At 38.4% G+C, this 19,865-nt stretch overlaps 1 protein-coding gene across 1 annotated transcript in view; it reads right to left on the bottom strand.

Annotated features, from left to right (window-relative positions):
• Positions 1-14,416: 14,416 nt before the first annotated feature.
• LOC121387599 overlaps positions 14,417-19,865 on the bottom strand; it is a 23,717-nt gene continuing 18,268 nt past the window's right edge. The window contains exons 3-4 of the mRNA XM_041518759.1: positions 16,417-16,468; positions 14,417-14,854 (exon numbers count right to left, since the gene is read on the bottom strand). Of these exons, the coding sequence (XP_041374693.1) occupies positions 14,827-14,854; positions 16,417-16,468 (80 nt within the window). The 3' untranslated portion in view covers positions 14,417-14,826. The remainder of the gene's footprint in view (positions 14,855-16,416; positions 16,469-19,865) is intronic.

The following is a 19,865-nucleotide window of genomic DNA, read 5'->3' on the forward strand; positions in this document are numbered from 1 at the left end:
GTGTTAACTTCTCTATCAAAAGTTCCGTGCACCTCGAACTTTGATCCAGCCGAAAGTTATTTGCTTTTGGTCTACTTTGCGTTAAAATTTACTGCTTAACATGTAATATAATTAAAACTGCAATAATGATAATATTTTAGTAAGTTAATAATTTAGAATTGGCTAGATCATTCATATTAAAGTCCGAACCAAATTGTTAACAACTACGATAAATTACTCTCGTACCTTTAATTACCGTTATATTTCCCCAAAATTTTGTCCAGATACATCGTGATTTTTGTTTTATTACAGTGACACAGATTCCACATACGAGACTGTTACGATGTCACCGATATCGACTTTGCTGAGATTGCATAGGGCAAAATACATGCAGTTTTCTTCCGTCTGCCATTTTGCTTGTTTATGGAATACACTTCAAGAGGGGTGGGTCGACATGACGTAATCAAACAACGTCATGACATGATGTCAGATTACATGTGTTGTCCTTGCCTCACTATGTTTATGGGGATGATGAATTATCTCCCTTGAGCATGGAAGTGTTTTTCGATCTCTGTAAGATAAATACAAATGAAGACACAAAGACTACCGAAGATAACTACGTGACCCCCCCCAAAAAAACCCCAACAACAACACACACACAAGAACCCCCACCCCCCACCCCCCCAAAAAACAACAACAACAACAAACAAACCAAACAAACAAACAAACAAACAAACCCAAAACGCCACAAGAACACTCACCGATTCGCTATGGTATAAACAAGGTATGGTTTAAAAGTGCACAAAATAGAATATACATATATTAAAGCCATAATATCACCTGCCGAAAATACAAAATGGCGGAATGTCAACAAGAAATGCATGATGGCGGTGATAAACAAACAAACCCAAAACCCCACAAGAACACTCACCGATTCGCTATGGTATAAACAAGGTATGGTTTAAAAGTGCACAAAATAGAATATACATATATTAAAGCCATAATATCACCTGCCGAAAATACAAAATGGTGGAATGTCAACAAGAAATGCATGATGGCGGTGATAAAACCATCGACTGCGTACTAAGAAGCGCACGACCATCTAAACCCAACTCGAAGTTTAACCAACAAATCACAACGAATCACCCGACAGTAAAAGTAAACGACATCGAACTAAACAAACCAAAAGCAATGAAAACTAAATTAAACGCAAGTGAGCGTGCCGTAAAAATGGACATCAGCATTAAAACATCAGGAGGGTAAAGTTAGATAGTTTTAACACTCAGTGCATTCATTCATTAAATCCTTTTAACGTGCATATATACCACGAAAGTTTCATGCACGCCTGTCCTGGGCTCAATCTCTGGCCTTTGCCAGTTACTGAGTCCAGGCCAAGGGGGGGGGGGGGGGGGGGGGGGGATGAGTTTGAAGTGGGCAGAATTTTGAATAAGTATTTAGTAGTGTCCAGCGACTGCGCGGACCGACTAGTAGACACCGAAAATGGGCCGTGTTCTGACTGGCTGAATTTCGATTCCTTCGGGTCTAACTAGAAAAACCTAAGTCTACGGAGAGTACCTGCACCTAACATCATGTCCGGACTAATAATTTAAACCCAAAAATAAGTTTGATTGCTCGGCCGAAAAGGTTTTAAGGTGATTTGAGCAATTGAACGGGCGCCAAAGTAAAGTGCGTTGGACTATTTATAAAAAAATAAACATAAGAATTTTGAACTCGATCGAAAATGTTTAAAGTCCAACTAAGCCCAAAAAGGAGGTTACCTGTCCTAGTTAAGGTTGGTGCAGCAGGATCATGGCGATTTGATGGACTGTTCAGGCCTGAAGTTGGGGAGTCCTTCAGTCAAAAACTTGATGTTGCGGTCGATGGCTCCTGGGTATATGTCTCGTAGGACCATCTTCAAGATGCGGTGAATGGTCCCATTTGACATCGTTGGCATCAGGAGCCCCTGCCTGTACAGTCCTTCCTGCTGAGCTGTCACGTATAGTTTATCTGAGTTTAGGGCACCTTGCAGCTGGTACTTCCCTTGTCCGGTTGGAAGTTGGCGCCAGTGCTTGTCGTCCCAAGGTCCCTTCAGGTGTTTGGCATCGGTGAAGTCACCGATTACCGCCCCCGTGTACTTGTGCGGCAGGAAGTCGCAGACGAGAATCCATTCCGGATCATCAGACGACAACGGTACGGTGACCGATGACATCTTCCTCTTCTTGAATTCTCGCTGGTCTGCCGCGGTGTCCGTAACAACAACAACTGCCGGAGGTGGTGGTGGGCTCGCCGGTGGGTCATGAGAGACCACGTGGCCCGTTTCCATCTTCGTCGGTTCCTCAACAGAAGGGACCGCCACTGTCAGTGGAGCTGACAGCTTTGGTCCCCCCTGGATGGTTCCTGGCGGTTGTTTCGGCTTGGGTGCCCGGTGCTGCTCAGAATGAACCTCCCCCGGTGGTTTAGCCACCGGGTTCGGATCACCCCGCGCCACGCCAAGTCCAGTCCTCCTCTTCGGAACAGGTGGGACCGCCCCTGGCGGTTGAGCCGCCACGTTTGGTCCCCCCTGTGAAACCTTGGGTCGCCTCCTCCTTCTTCTGCTAGGTGCGCGGGTCTTCCGGTCCCCGCCGTATATCAGCGTGACGGTCGCCGAGTCGCCATTGTGCTCTACGCGATACTTGGACAAAGGCCCAAGCGCACGGAGCACAGCCCCTAGGGTGGGGGGGGGGGGGGGGGGGGGGGGGGGGAGAATAATCTCCACGTTTTCTAAACTCAACTTCATCCTTCGAGTCAGTGCAGAAGTGACTCAGTGCAGCTGCATTTGAATGTGTCATGTCATCAATTATAGAACACTACCACAGGATGGAAAATTATGGTTTAGTGTCAATCTTTTACTCTGAACAGATAGATAAAACTGGAATCGTCTACACAAAAGCTATGACAATTCACGGCACTGCAAATGATAGCCAGGTAACCACCAACTTCTACATCACTACATGTAGACTCCTTATAAATGGTAAAAGTAAAAGCACTCTGCACTTTCTAAAATCTCTACAACAATCTATCAACCCCGATCCATTCTTCGACAAATTGGACAGCCATATCAGACAATCTATCACAACATACCTGTCCCTGGGATATGGAAGTACACTATCCGACATCTCAAATACACATCACTTTTCCATCTGTGCCCCCTAAGACGGATAAAATACCTGTCCAAAATTTGGATCCACCTAACAACTGTAACACAGAACATCTTGCCATCTGTAACCATGATAAAGAAACAGACCCCCCCCCCCCAAAAAAAAAAAAAAAAAAAAAAAATAAAAAAAGAGAAATGTTTTGTCTAACGACGCACTCAACACATTTTCTTTACGGTTATATGGCGTCAGACATATGGTTAAGGACTACACAGATATTGAGAGAGGAAACCTGCTATCTCCACTTCATGCAATACTCTTTTCGATTAGCAGCAAGGGATCTTTTATATGCACCATCCCATAGACAGGGTAGCAGATACCACGGCCTTTGATATACCAGTCGTAGTGCACTGGCTGGAACGAGAAATAGCCCAATGGGCCCACCGACGGAGATCGATCCCAGACCGACCACGCATCAAGCGAGCGCTTTACCACTGGGCTACGTCCCGCCCCTAGAAACAGACCACGCCTGTCTGCAACTTATAACCTGTGTCCTAAACACTGATACACCTGATAAAAATGCCAATTCATCAATACAGCCTAGTGACCCCGATACACAGCATCCAGTTACATGTGCTCCCGATACAGATACATGTACAACAGAGAATCCAGACATAACACAGCCGGTCAAAGCTAAAACCCAAAATCTTGACCACCAGCATTTTACATTTCTAGGGTCCACCCACTATGAGAACAATCCCATAAATGTTTTTTGACACCTTGAATATGGTGGAACTTTCAATCTGTGATCTTCTGCTAGATATAAGACATATCATTACTAGCAATCCCACTGCTAAACACCACGGCTCGTGCAAGGCAACACAGAACGAGATTACATTCAAACAAGTGCTACAAACCGAAAGATTACAAACATCTATTGACCAGCTTGTTGAAAAACTCGACAGGCTCGCCGAATCTGTCAATCAAAAGTTCAGCGAAATAAAAAAACAAAAAAAAACAAAAAACAAACAACCCACATGCCATGTTCACATCTCTGTGAAAAACTACTAATCAGGATAGGACTGCCTCTAATACCCAACTCGAGCTACGCAAAGATAACAGTCTCGATTATCACCCCAGCAGGTAATACCTAATAAAACACTGATAGAAAGTTCAGCAACACAACCTAAAAAACCAGAGAGGACTTCCAAGCAGTAATAAGTCAGCTGTAAACAACAAAGCCTAAAGGGAATATGTGCCAAATAGGAATAACAGCTCAGTGCCAAACAGTTTCTCGCCATATCCTGCTGCACCACTAACTTACCAACATCAAATCAGAGTGGCACTTCAAACATCTGCAACGTCAAACAGTAACCCATCTTCATAAATCAAGGCTAATATTCGTTCCTCGTATTCAGCCTTGATACACGTAGTCAAGAAATCGTGCCACAAAATGCTTAAATTTCACTGGATGCGATGAGATCTGATTGCAATGAATCGCAACGCTCCTTATAGATTCCCTTGTTATGTAAACTCCATGTTGGCGGGCGAACACTGATATTGCTTTCAAGATTGTCACATGTTACCGATGCTGTGATTGGTCAGCGATGTCATCGTGTAAGGGACATAATCGGTGTTACAAATTTTCTTCCAATAGTGGATAGTTAGTTATGGATATCAGTAATCTTGACGACATGTATCAACGCTGAATACGAGGAACGAATATTAGCCTTGATTTATGAAGATGACAGTAACCCTGCCGACTCTCGAAGACAATCTCAGGAAAATAATCCTGCCTGCGTTGCCAAACCGGTTGTAGATGTTCTTATCATAGGTGATTCCAATATACGACACATTAACACGAAACGTCTTTTCTCAGAAAAACGCTCTTTCACCGTAGAACTCACCAACAAGTCCACCAGAGGCGCAACAAACTTCATTTGCAACATGAAATATCATCCCAAAAATATTATACTCCAATGCGGCGGAAATTATGTGCAGAGAGACTCGTTGGATACCGCCCTCAGTAATATGGAAATAGTATTATCCAACACACGTTCCTCTCTTCCAAACACACTCATCACCCTAGCACTCACCTTCCACCGGAATGTGTCATCGCGGAAGCGTGATATACGTAACAGAGAACTGGAAACACTGTGCACTTCAAACAACATAAACTGGAATGGAATGGAAAATTGTTTAACGTGCACATTCAGAGCAAGCTGTTGTAGCGCACGCCTGTCCTGGGCACAAGTACCGGCCTCAGCCGGTTCTTCTGTCCGGGACAGGAAACAACATAAACTACATCAGCATGCTACTTATATCCAACAAACCAGAACACTTTACAGATATCAAACACCTTAATCCTAAAGGCTTAGGTTTGTAGCTCGTAATTATAAGGAATCAATGTATCCATCATTGGGCATGGAATACTACCCACGAGGAACCGCGAAACCAAGTGATCATATACCCGACTACCAGGTCTACCAGTTTAACCACAGATTACAAGCTGGATCTACCATGAATGGTAGCAGATATAAAGTAACAAGGTATCCATTATGGGACAGGGAATTCCTACACCCACAAAGAACAACCAAACCAAATGCCCACCCCTCCGATTATGAAGATTACCAGGATTACAAGAAATGGAAATTCAACAACACGACAACAAGCTACACCTACGATGGATGACAGGAAAGTGTACACGAGCAACTGGTTTAATCCACTGTGTATGCTGGAAGCATATTTCTCTACCCTATAAAGACATGGTGCTATACTAATTAAATAGACGGTGCTATCTATCTAGTCAAATCTGGCAAGTGCTTACATTCGTAAGTATCTGTGTTTTTGTGCTGTAACGCGCGTTACTTTCATTTGTTTATTTTATTTTCATTTTTAGTTAAAGGGACATTCCTGAGTTTGCTGCATTGTAAGATGTTTCCGACTAATAAAATATTTCTACGATTAAACTTACATGTTAAATATATTTTCTTGTTTAGAATATCAGTGTCTGTATATTCAATGTGTTTCTGGTCGTCTTAATATTTGTAAGAAGCCCAAACTGGATTTCGTCTTCAAATAATTTCGTACGTACCAAACAATTTATTTTAGGAAATAAGACGAAGTTTAACCCAGTACAAATATTACAACGATCAGAAACCTGTTTAATATACAGCCATTAATATTTTATGCAGGAACATTTATTTGATATTTAATTACAATCGTTAAAAAGTCTGTTAGTCGATAACATCTTAAACATTGCATCAAACTCAGGAATGTCCCTTTAATACTGCAACCATATATACATGTAGCTGAATTTCAACCTCGAGGTGTTCAAGGAAACTGAATTGAGGTCCATAGGAATTCAAAACTAGTCATATTGTGTTAATTTTAGTTTTTCCCTATAAGAGAGTTGGGACTGATCCAGCCAAACCTGACAAGTACTCTCAACATTAACAAAAAGTGTTCTGCCTATCAAATGTGCAAAATCTTTTACATACAATGATCATAATTACATTTTGTTTAATTATAAAGACTACCTCAAGATTTTCAATATACTAATGACTACTAGTTAAAATTTATCTTATGTATGTTGTTTTGAACTACAATATTGTATTACTATTAATCATTATTATCACTTAAAATCTACCATAGTTGCATTATTTTGAACTATACACTGCAAATGGATAAGCCTAATGGTTATTCCTAATATTTTTAGTCTTGGTGTTTTGATTGTATATTATCATATTTGTAACCATCTAGCATAGATATGTATCATGGATTGATGTCATTTTTATCTAGAAATATTGACGGACTTGCCAAAAACCTGGAAAACCTTGAAATCCAAGCATATTTGAGGAAATTTGACTTTATAGCACTCCAAGAAACCCATTCTAGTGTCCATAATATTGATAATGTTTGTTCATCACTTGAAGGATATGATTCCTTATAAAACATAGTATTAAAAACAACAAAATTGTTGGAGGTAGGGATCTGGAGGACTAATTCTTTTATACCAAAATACATTAAGTGGTCTTATACAAGAAACTTTAACTGGCAATGATTACATCCTTTGGGTACGATTACCTAAAGAACACTTTGTTTGGGATAAAGACCTATACACATGTTCACTGTACATACCCCCGTCTGAATCTCCCTACTATCAGGACCAATTCCTCTTCTTGGAACAAGAAATTGCTAAATTTAGTGCATTAGGCTCCATACTATTAATGGGCGACCTTAACTCAAGAACAGGTCCTTACAACAAACCGTTATCAGATCACACTGACGATGATTCAAGTGACGTTTTACCACTACCTATCAATTACAGTGCAGACTCCGTGTCTCACACAAGACATTCCCAGGATGCTATACACAACAACCATGGGAAACTACTCAGTGAATTGTGCATGTCGAATCCAGGTCAAAACTCCCTCTGGTCAAAACCCCCTCAGTCAAAAAAACCTCCAGTCAAAACCCCCTCCAGTCAAACCCCCTGCGATAAATAGTAAAAAAAACCCTCTTATTTTTATTTTATTTATGGTGGTAAAATTAGTATAGTGTTGATATAGATGGATAATTGTTTAAATTTTTTATAAATAATTATCTGAAATATATTTAGTTATGTTGTTATTTAGTGTATGTTACACGAAATAGACGTCAAGGCTTTACATGAAGCTACTCATAGACTTGGAATTATAATTTTTGTAAAATGTTTGATCTTAAGAGCCATGTTTGATCTTAGAGATTAATGTAATTGGGAAGCCTTGGAAAAATCTTTAAATAATAAAATAATATAATGAAAGAACTTGATAGTAATTAGCAATATTTATAAATTGTTTGATCTTAGCTACTGAAGGGATTAATGTAACTGGGAAGCCTTCAGTGAATCCTTAAATAATATTATTAAATCAAATAATTGAGCAGTTCATTTTGAACATCAAAGGAAAGTACATATAGTAAGTGTCACATGGAGTGCTATAAATATGGTTAGGGTCTGGTCTATTAATCATTTATTCTTATGACAACCATGGAAGTTATACAAAATAACAAGGGCGGTCAAAAGCTTCTGCATGAAGAATATATGTACACCCAAAAGAACAAGTCTAAGTCTACTATGCAATGGGAATGCTCCAACAGGGCTTTCTTTTTCTGCAAGGGAGCAGTGACCATGGATATCAAGATCCAGACAGTGATATGCACTGTCCCACACACTCATGATCCCAATCCCGACTCTGTCGCAGCTAGTAGGCTGAAAAGCACGATGAAGAACATAAGTGGTACATCGCAGGGTACGCCAACCCAGATACTCGTGGATACAACGACAACTGCTACAACTGAGATTCGTGCTGCTCTAGGCAACCCCGAAGTTGTCAAACGTACCCTACGTCGGGACCGCCAAGCATCTTCCCCAAAATCCACAATCATTTCAAGACTTAGTCAATGGATCAATGGATTACGACCAGCCGTATGAGTTGTGTTTGCGACTGATGAGGGACTAATGCATCTGGCTCGTTCGGATGTCTGGTACATGGATGGAACATTTAACTCTGCTCCACTCCTGTTCCATCAGCTGTATGTCATTCGTGCGCCACTCGGAGATTCGTCGATCAGCTGTGTCTATGCACTTCTATCCAACAAGAGCCAATCCACGTATGAAGAACTGCTACAATCCATCCAGAATGAGTGTCAGGAACTTGGTTTTCAATCAGATCCATCGACTGATCACCGACTACAAGTTAGCCATCATCAAAGCTGTTAGTTCAACGTTCGGCCCACACAGCAAAAGTCATGGCTGCTTCTATCACCTGATGCAGAACACGTGGAGGAAGATTCAGAGTCTGGGACTTGTACATCTGTATCGGGAGAACGACGACGTAAAACTTTTCTGTGGGAAAACACACCAGATGGACTCGAACCACTAATCGACTACTTCGATAACACATACGTCTCTGGTCAGTTTCGCCGTGTCCAGCTACCAACACAATCAAACGGCACTGTTCCACCCATCAGAATGTGTCGATCGCCTCCAACATTTGCTCCAGAATTCTGGAATGTCCATGACATCACACTAATGAATCGATCTCGAACCAACAACGTATGTGAAGGCTGAAATAATGCCTTTGCCAAGCTTATCGGACATGCTCACCCAACAATCTGGCATGCCACAGACAGTCTTCGAAAAGACCAGGCAATGGCATCCACACTGTTACTGCGAGACAACAGGGGTGAGCCCCCAGCAAAACGTGTACGCCGTAACATTGTCAAACTGCAATCCAAGCTCATGAATTTATGCACAGCCCGCCGAGATGGTGTTAAGTCAATGGAGGATACCCTCTAAAGCATCGGACACTGCATCAGATGGAAGTAGATCTAAATGTGATCTAATGAACTGTGACCTATGCAATTATATGAAATTCTATGCAATTAAATTATATCATATGCAAGCTTGAATAAACTCCAGTACTTTATATTTTTGGTATCAATTATTTGCATAATCTTTTGTTATTTCTCATAACATAACAGTTATAAGAAACTCAGGTTTATTTTCTAAATAGGGGGTTTTGAGTGGAAGGGGTTTTGACTGGAGGGGGTTTAGACTGGAGGGGGTTTTGACTGAGGGTGTTTTGACCAGATGGGTTTTTGACCGGTTACCGTGCATATCAACAGGCATTAGAATAATAAACGGAAGATTTCTAGGTGACTACCAAGGCAAATTAACTTGTTTCACTCACCAAGGAGCTAGCACTGTTGATTATATACTATGCCCTGAAAACTTCATGAATACAATTTTAAGTCTAAATGTTAACTATATCACTCACTATTCTATACATTGCCCAATCTCTTTGCAGGTCCGGTGCCAATATGAACTAAAAATACCTAGTAGCAACCGCAACCCATTACCATTAAAATACAAAATCAACCAAAATAACTGCAAAGAATATATTAATAAACTACTGTCCCCACAGTCACTGCAAAACATACAAAACTTCATGTGCAGCAATATCGACTCCACAGATAAAGGAATATCTGAAGCAGTTACATCGTTTACCGACATATTACAAAGTGCTGCTTCACAAGTAGCATCACATATAAGTAGAAAAAGAGGAAAAAACCCAGACTCCAATATAACCCAATATTAATATCCTAACAAAGAATTTCAAGACCGTGGCCAAATCACTATCAGAGTACCTTTACAGCCAACAAATTAGAAATAAAATGTCTACCAAAAACCCCCACAACTAAACCGACTAAGGAAACAATCTGATAAGAAACTTAAACAGTCTTTATATAATAAACTAGAAGTCCATAATAACAACCCTAAACAATGTTGGCAACTAATAAATGATATATTAGACAGACATAGAGATGACATCACTATCAGCCCTAAATTGGAAGAACAACTTTTCAACCATTTTAAAGAAATATCTTTTGACTATGGAAAAAACCCAGCTGCACATGCCCAAAAGTTAATTTCAGAATGGAAACTACGCGAACAGGATATTATACATAATACATTCCTAGATAGCCACGTCACAAAGAAATCTGTAATGCCCTTAACTCACCCAAAAACAATAAAGCTTGTGGCATGGACAGAATTACAAATGCAATGCTAAAATATGGTAAAGATATAATTCTTCCTCTACTGACCAAAATATTTAACAAATTCTCTCTCTCTCTCTCTCTCTCTCTCTCTCTCTCTCTCTCTCTCTCTCTCTCTCTCTCTCTCTCTCTCTCTCTCTCTCTCTCTCTCTCTCTCAAAAAAAAACAAAAACACGTCACCTGTGCTTTATTGACTTCAGCAAAGTCTTTGATAATGTGTGGAGAGATGGTCGTTTACTCAAACTACACCGACAGGGGTTTGGTGGTAAATTTTACAACATGATTAAGAACATGTACAGTCCATATGAAACTGCACTAAAATGCAATAACGGATTGACATCCACATTCACTTCTAACAAAGGAGTTAGGTAAGGGTATAATCTCAGCCCATCCCTTTTAAAAAAAATTCTTAATGACGTCTCATTTTCACCAACATGTGACCCCATCCATTTACATAACGAAAATCTTTCTCACTTTCTATGGGCTGATGACCTTTTGCTTCTCTCACAGTCGGCAGACGGCCTTCAAAATTGTTTGAACTCTGATCGAGTTTTGCTGAACATGGTATCTTACTATAAACATTGAGAAATCCAACGTTATGACCATAACAAAAAAACCCACCAAAACAAAACTTGATAGCAAATTCTATTGTGGGGATAACAAACGAAATCAAACACAAGAATATACGTATCAGGGATCCACCATAAACTCCCGAGGACAGTTTACTAATACTAAAACAAACTTATTCAACAAAGCTTTAAAAGCTCTCTTCAAAATCAACAGCAGTTTTCTGGGTAGTTCACCACCTCCAATAATCTACAACAAATTATTTGATTCCCTTGTAAAACCAATTTTTAAAAATATAATTGTGAAATATGGGGAGCTGATTTCATTGGAATAATAAAGAAACATGATTACACCAAATTCTTCGATACAATGGAAAACGAACTCTTCGAAAAACTTCATAATAAATTTTGCAAATTCACACTCCAAGTAGGAAACAAAAATCAATAAATATCGTTTGCAAAAGCGAAATTGGTAGCTACCCTTTAATCATGGATATTCATAACACTATGATTAAGTACTCGGCACATTTGGAAAATCTATGTGAATCCAGAAAAATTCTTATCGATTCTGTACAATGAAGCAAAGCGATAGGTGCCAGCAAAACAAGCTGGTACAACTATTTCAACATAATGTGTGACAAAAATGGGATTAATACTTCTCTGCTAAAGCCCATGGCCACAAACGGCATACATTTTAAAAATCAGATCTCAGCACACTTACAAAACATTCACCAACAGTACTATGATCACAAAATATCTACATAAAAAAACTACTTTACTATAAACATATTAACCGCCCTACACACGCGCAATATCTCACCAACAGTACTATGATCACAAAATATCTACATAAAAAAACTACTTTACTATAAACATATTAACCGCCCCTACACACGCGCAATATCTCACCGACAGTACTATGATCACAAAATATCTACATAAAAAAACTACTTTACTATAAACATATTAAACGCCCCTACACACGCGCAACGTATCTTGACGACGTCAAAAATGAAAACTTCCGGCAAGCCATAACAAAAACAAGAATATGTGCACACCGACTTGAAATTGAAATTGGTAGGTACAGAAATGTTGAACAACACAAAAGGATATGTAAAATCTGCAACTCTGGTGTTAAAGATGAACTACACTGTTTAATCAAATGTCGAGGCCATACAACACGCAGAAACATACTAAATTATAAAAACAAGAACACCACCAACAAAACCCAACCTTTATTCAATTAACAGACACTGAGAAACTATTCTTTCTACTTCTCTGCCCAGCACATATTGCTCCAATCATAGGGCAGTAGAGCAATGAGATGTTCGAACAAAGACGTCTTCTACTTTCAGTTGCTAGGCCTCCTACCTAATGACATTGTCACTTCTTAAATATAAAGTAAAGTTTGTTTTATTTAACGACGCCACTAGAGCACATTGATTTTTTTATGTTATCATCGGCTATTGGACGTCAAACATATGGTCATTCTGACACTGTTTTTAGAGGAAACCCGCTGTCGCCACATAGGCTACTCTTTTTACGACAGGCAGCAAGGGATCTTTTATTTGCGCTTCCCACAGGCAGGATAGCACAAACCATGGCCTTTGTTGAACCAGTTATGGATCACTGGTCGGTGCAAGTGGTTTACACCTACCCATTGAGCCTTGCGGAGCACTCACTCAGGGTTTGGAGTCGGTATCTGGATTAAAAATCCCATGCCTCGACTGGGATCCGAACCCAGTACCTACCAGCCTGTAGACCGATGGCCTGCCACGACGCCACCGAGGCCAGGTTTTCTTAAATATTGTCTCTAGTATATTAATTATAATTGTGCTAGAATGTTGTAACTATTAGAACATGTATTGTTTTCTTCTTGTTTTTTTTTCTTCTTTTCTTAATGTTGATATCATTATTCATGTCTGTATAATTCATATACAGAAATAAATGCAGTGGCGGATCCCGAAAATCCATTTAGGGGGGCCTCATTAACATGAGATGGAATGCCAAGGGAACTTTTGGGGTGGTTTGAAGGGGGATCGTAAAAAAATTAAAATTAATATATAATAACATTACAACTATCGCAAAATTTAGGGGGGGGGGGGAGCTGGGCCCTGGCCACCCCACAGATTGTGTTTCTGATCGTTCTAATATTTGTACTAGGTTAAATTTCATCTTATTTCCTAAGATATTGTTTTTTCCTACGTACGAAATTATTTGAAGACAAAATCCAGTTTGGGCTTCTTAAAAATATTAAGACGACCAGAAACACATTGAATATACAGACACTGATACCCTAAGCAAGAAAATATATTTAATATGCAAGTTTAATCGTAGACATATTTTACTAGTCGGAAACATCTTACAATGCAGTAACCTCTGGAACGTCTCTTTAACCGAGTCATTATTATTTCACTTTAGTGAAATAAACATCTTTAGATTACCTTCTAAGGGGTGACAGTATTTGCAGTTCTTGAAAACTATTTTTTTTCTGCAGTTTTACACAGATGTGATAAAAAAAAGAAAGGAATTATAAAACTTACAAGTGTAAAAGTAAACATTTTTTATAAAACTCATTGTTAAATTTGTTATAGCACTCACTCTAGTTTGAGAATTAACACATTTCACAATCTTACATTATGCCTGGAAGAAATGTAACAATGGAAAATAATGTATGTGTTAATGTGTTGCGTCAGTTACTGACTGGGGAGTTACGTCAGTTACCAACAAATTTTAATTCTTGGTGTGCCTACTTAGATTATGTTGCCATGTGGTGTGCCCATGGGACATCTAAGATAATATAAAAAAACCCATATAATATGCAGTAGCACTGTAGGTTGGCAATATTAAAAACAAGCTTCAAAAGGTAACTGACGCAACAAGGTAATTCTTTAAGTTCAAGTTTTTATTCATAAAAATTTATTCCAAATTTATTAATTTGTGTTGCTGGAGAATTACCGTTAAGATCTTAGAAACAAAATATGCAATACTTACCGTTATCATATTCACACAAATTTAATGACATATAATATTTGAAAAAAAGATTTCAGTGCAATTTGGGTTCTCTTCTCAGGAGCAAATAGCACACATTAAAGATGGTCGTCAGGTCACATGACACAGTTTTGAAACAAAACCTGAGTATTTTATGGTTTATTGATTATTAACAATGTGAAAAATAAAGGCATAACAGGAATTGTTTTTCACTCCTTAAGGTATAATTTTTCGTGAAACTGCTTACATCATTACATTAAACGTTGCACTCCCTCCCTAGAAAAATCCAGCTTCCACCCCTGAACCATGTAACCTTCTGTTACGAAAACATCATTATCAACAAAGCACCGTGTACAGAAATATATACAGAATTGTCATTTGAGCATTTTAGGTGATCAACCATATTAGTATATATGAAATCTGCTGGGCTTTGGTTTGTTTACATATATATAACAAATTAGGTATCAAATTGGCATTAAAAGTAAAATGGGTGAAATTCCTAGAGTCTATCGTGTATAGAAGGCACAGCGGAAAGCCGATTGAAGATACTTGTGCTAACAGTTCGTCAGGATGATGATGACACTAGAAATAAAATTGTTTTAAAAATCTTTAAATAAGAAGAAAACCTACTATTGCTCCTGTTACTACTGTTATTACTACTACAACAACAACTGTTACTACTACTACTACTACTACAACTACTCCTACTGCTACTACAACTGATACTACTACTACTACTACTACAAGTGATACTACTACTACTACTACTAGTACTCCTACTATTATTACTACTACTACTACTATTACTACACTATTACACCACCACTACTCTACTACTACTACGACACCACTACTAGTACTACTGCTACTACTACTACTATTATTACTACTACTACTACTACTACACCACTACTAGTACTACTGCTACTACTACTACTATTACTACTGCTACTACTGCTATTACTACACTACTACTACTACACCACCACTACTACTACTACACCTACTTCTCTGCTACTACTACACTACTACTACTACACTACTACTACTACACCACTACTAGTACTACTATTATTACTACAACTACTACATCACTACTAGTACTACTACTACTACTACCACCACTACTACTACTATTACTACTACTACCACCACTTCTACTACTACTATTACTATATAGAGGTTACTCCCCGAATGTCTTGTGATATCATAATTTATTAGCACGAGTTGCTAAAAGTATGAAATCCGAAGCTTGCCGAGGATTTTATACTTTTATCAACGAGTGCTGATAAATTATGATATCACAAGACACGAGGGGGTATTCTTTTTATCATCCATTATCATTCTTTTCATTTGCGACAGTTGTAAACAATGTCAGTAATGTGGGTTGAATGTCAGCGGTAGACTTGTTAACTAGCAGAACGGCAGTAGCGTGACGTCACTTATGGTAGGTTTAGCCACAGGCACTTGGCACAGGTTAGTAGGCCTATAGTATAGGCATACATGAATAAAATTCATTTGTTGTATATCGGTAAACTTGATATATTTCCCCAATATTTTGCTTATACTCTCTTCATACATGACAAATTTATTGCCACTTAACGTGTATTGACATATACCAAAAATTTCGATCACAACTATATAAAAGATATCTCCTACAAAAGCCTTTAATGGATGATAAATAAATAAATAAATATATACGTATATGTATATGTATATGTATATGTATATGTATATGTATATGTATATGTATACAGTCCACATAATACATATATATATATATATATATATATATATATATATATATATATATATATATATATAATTTTGATGAAAAATAAACCACAACATAAAAGCAACACCCCACCCCCCACCCCAATTTTTTTTTTTTTTTTTTTTATATATTTACAAACCAAAAACCCAGAAAAAAAAAACACGAAAAAAAAAAAAAAAAAAACAAAAAAAAAAAAAAACAAAAGAAAAATCAAAACCTCCACCCCAAACCCCTTCCCCAACAACAAAACCCCCATAAACAATGAAAGCCCCCCTACCCCCAACCCCCCCCCCCCACACAAAAAAACAAACAAAAACAAAAAAATGAAATTAAAATTAATAAAATAAATAGGAAAAACAGAAAATCTCACATAAAAATGAGTAGTGGAACGGAATACGTTAATTGCCTCTCAGTGTTTGAATCTGAAACGCAAGAAACAGGCTTAATAACAAAACTGCTACCATTAGAATGCATTGCAAGACACAGTCTTAACAACAAAACCGCTACCATTAGAATGCATTGCAAGACACAGTCTTAACAACAAAACTGCTACCATTAGAATGCATCGCAAGACACAGTCTTAACAACAAAACCGCTACCATTAGAATGCATTGTAGGACACAGTCTTAACAACTAAACCGCTACCATTAGAATGCATTGCAGGGCACAGTCTTAACAACAAAACTGCTACCATTAGAATGCATTGCAAGACACAGTCTTAACAACTAAACCGCTACCATTAGAATGCATTGTAGGGCATAGTCTTAACAACTAAACCGCTACCATTAGAATGCATTGCAGGGCACAGTCTTAACAACAAAACTGCTACCATTAGAATGCATTCCAAGATACAGACTTAACAACAAAACCGCTACCATTAAAATGCATTGCAAGACACAGTGTTAACAACAAAACCGCTACCATTAGAATGCATTGCAAGACACAGTCTTAACAACAAAACCGCTACCATTAGAATGCATTGCAAGACACAGTCTTAACAACAAAACTGCTACCATTAGAATGCATTGCAAGACACAGTCTTAACAACAAAACCGCTACCATTAGAATGCATTACAAGACACAGTGTTAACAACAAAACCGCTACCATTAGAATGCATTGCAAAACGGTCTTAACAACAAAACCGCTACCATTAGAATGCATTGCAGGGCACAGTCTTAACAACAAAACCGCTACCATTAGAATGCATTGCAGGGCACAGTCTTAACAACAAAACCGCTACCATTAGAATGCATTGCAAGACACAGTCTTAACAACAAAACCGCTACCATTAGTATGCATTGCAAGACACAGTCTTAACAACAAAACCGCTACCATTAGAATGCATTGCAAGACACAGTCTTAACAACAAAACCGCTACCATTAGAATGCATTGCAAGACACAGTCTTAACAACAAAGCCTCTACCATTAGAATGCATTGCAAGACACAGTCTTAACAACAAAACCGCTACCATTAGAACGCATTGCAAGACACAGTCTTAACAACAAAGCCTCTACCATTAGAATGCATTGCAAGACACAGTCTTAACAACAAAGCCTCTACCATTAGAACGCATTGCAAGACAGTCTTAACAACAAAACCGCTACCATTAGAACGCATTGCAAGACGCAGTCTTAACAACAAAACCGCTACCATTAGAACGCATTGCAAGACGCAGTCTTAACAACAAAACCGCTACCATTAGAACGCATTGCAAGAAACAGTCTTAACAACAAAACCGCTACCATTATAATGCATTGCAAGACACAGTCTTAACAACAAAACCGCTACCATTATAATGCATTACAAGACACAGTCTTAACAACAAAACCGCTACCATTAGAATGTATTGTAAGATATAGTCTTAACAATGAAACAACTACTATTAGTATGCATTGTAAGACGCAGTCTTAACAACAAAACCGCTACCATTAGTATGCATTGTAAGACACAGTCTTAACAACAAACCCGCCACCATTAGAATGCATTGCATGACAGTCTTAACAACAAAGCCTCTACCATTAGAATGCATTGCAGGACACAGTCTTAACAACAAAGCCTCTACCATTAGAATGCATCGCAAGACACAGTCTTAACAACAAAACCGCTACCATTAGAATGCATCGCAAGACACAGGCTTAACAACAAAACCGCTACCATTAGAATGCATCGCAAGACACAGGCTTAACAACAAAACCGCTACCATTAGAATGCATTGCAAGACACAGTCTTAATAACAAAACCGCTACCATTAGAATGCATTGCAAGACACAGGCTTAACAACAAAACCGCTACCATTAGAATGTATTGTAAGATAGTCTTAACAATGAAACAACTACTATTAGTATGCATTGTAAGACACAGTCTTAACAACAAAACCGCTACCATTAGCATGCATTTTAAGACAGTCTTAACAACAAAACCGCTACCATTAGAATGCATTGTAAGACACAGTCTTAACAACTAAACCGCTACCATTAGAATGCATTGCACGACACAGTCTTAACAACAAAACCGCTACCATTAGTATGCATTGCACGACACAGTCTTAACAACAAAACCGCTACCATTAGAATGCATTGCAAGACACAGTCTTAACAACAAAACTGCTACCATTAGAATGCATTGTAAGACACAGTCGTAACACCATTCTACGGTCACTTTCAACTGGACTGATTGCAGGCAAGCGTGCTTTGAAATTAACTAAAATTTGATACTCAATATCCACTGGTCAACCGACAAGTGTCTGTCATATTACTTGTCCCACCTGAAATAAAATGTACTATCTTGTCCCACATGTTTTACTTCAAAGAACCAACCAATATTTAAGTGGTCTTTGGTAAAACGCAGGCTTTAGATCTCACTGAACAGGTTTTTTTTCTCTTTCTGAGCACGCCATCATCTTTTTAGTCCAGTGAAAGAGCTGTACATATTCATTAATGCATTTATAATTATTTTAATATAATTACAGCTTAACATTCCATTGATTTAGAGCTCCTGAAACAGAAGAAGAAGAAGAAAAACAAATCTATTTTGTAAAACAATTTATGTGTCAAACATACCACTGCATTTTAAAAGTTGTTTATAATTTATCATTGTGTCAATAAATTGAAATTTTCATTTGACTTAAACCTCGGACAAGATGTTAATAAAAAAAAAAAAAAAAATCTTGTGCTATACTCAAAGCAACTTGTCCCGACCAAGTGGACAAGCCTTAATGCTGACCCAGGGCCTGCTGTAATCGAAATTAGTACATCTGCACAAGGTAGTGGGAAAGGGGCGTTTTAACTTTTTACAAGAAGCACTGCCACATGCTTTGTCTATAGGAGGACTGCCACTCGCCTGGACATTACATCTGTCCTGACCTGTTTGCAGGATTTAAGGTAGTACTAAACCAAATAACTTCCGGCTGGGTCAAAGTTGGAGGTGCACCCAACTTTTGATAGAGAAGTGAGCACCACAAGTCCTGTGATTGGTTATAAATGTGAGTGTGTTGGTTGTAAAAAATAATAGATTCATCTGGGTAAAAGAAAAAGAATGAATTTTAATTCATCTAGTACAAATGTGTCAAGTAGCCTTGTGCTTGTAACATGTTTGGGGTACCTGTAAAAAAAAGGTACTCGAATTTTGTGCAGAACTAGGGTAGTCATAGACGCTACCCGTTATCTCAGAAACGAGCAGCTTGACCCCCAATTTGTGGTAGTATTATATCTGTGACGTTTATGTCGATTGATACGCTGCAGGTAGGAGTTTTAGCCACATATGGGATTTGATTTGGTAGTGTACACCCTTTAACTCTCAAAACAAAATGAATACACA

This window comes from Gigantopelta aegis, chromosome 13, assembly GCF_016097555.1.
Source record: "Gigantopelta aegis isolate Gae_Host chromosome 13, Gae_host_genome, whole genome shotgun sequence".
Classification (NCBI taxonomy): domain Eukaryota; kingdom Metazoa; phylum Mollusca; class Gastropoda; order Neomphalida; family Peltospiridae; genus Gigantopelta; species Gigantopelta aegis.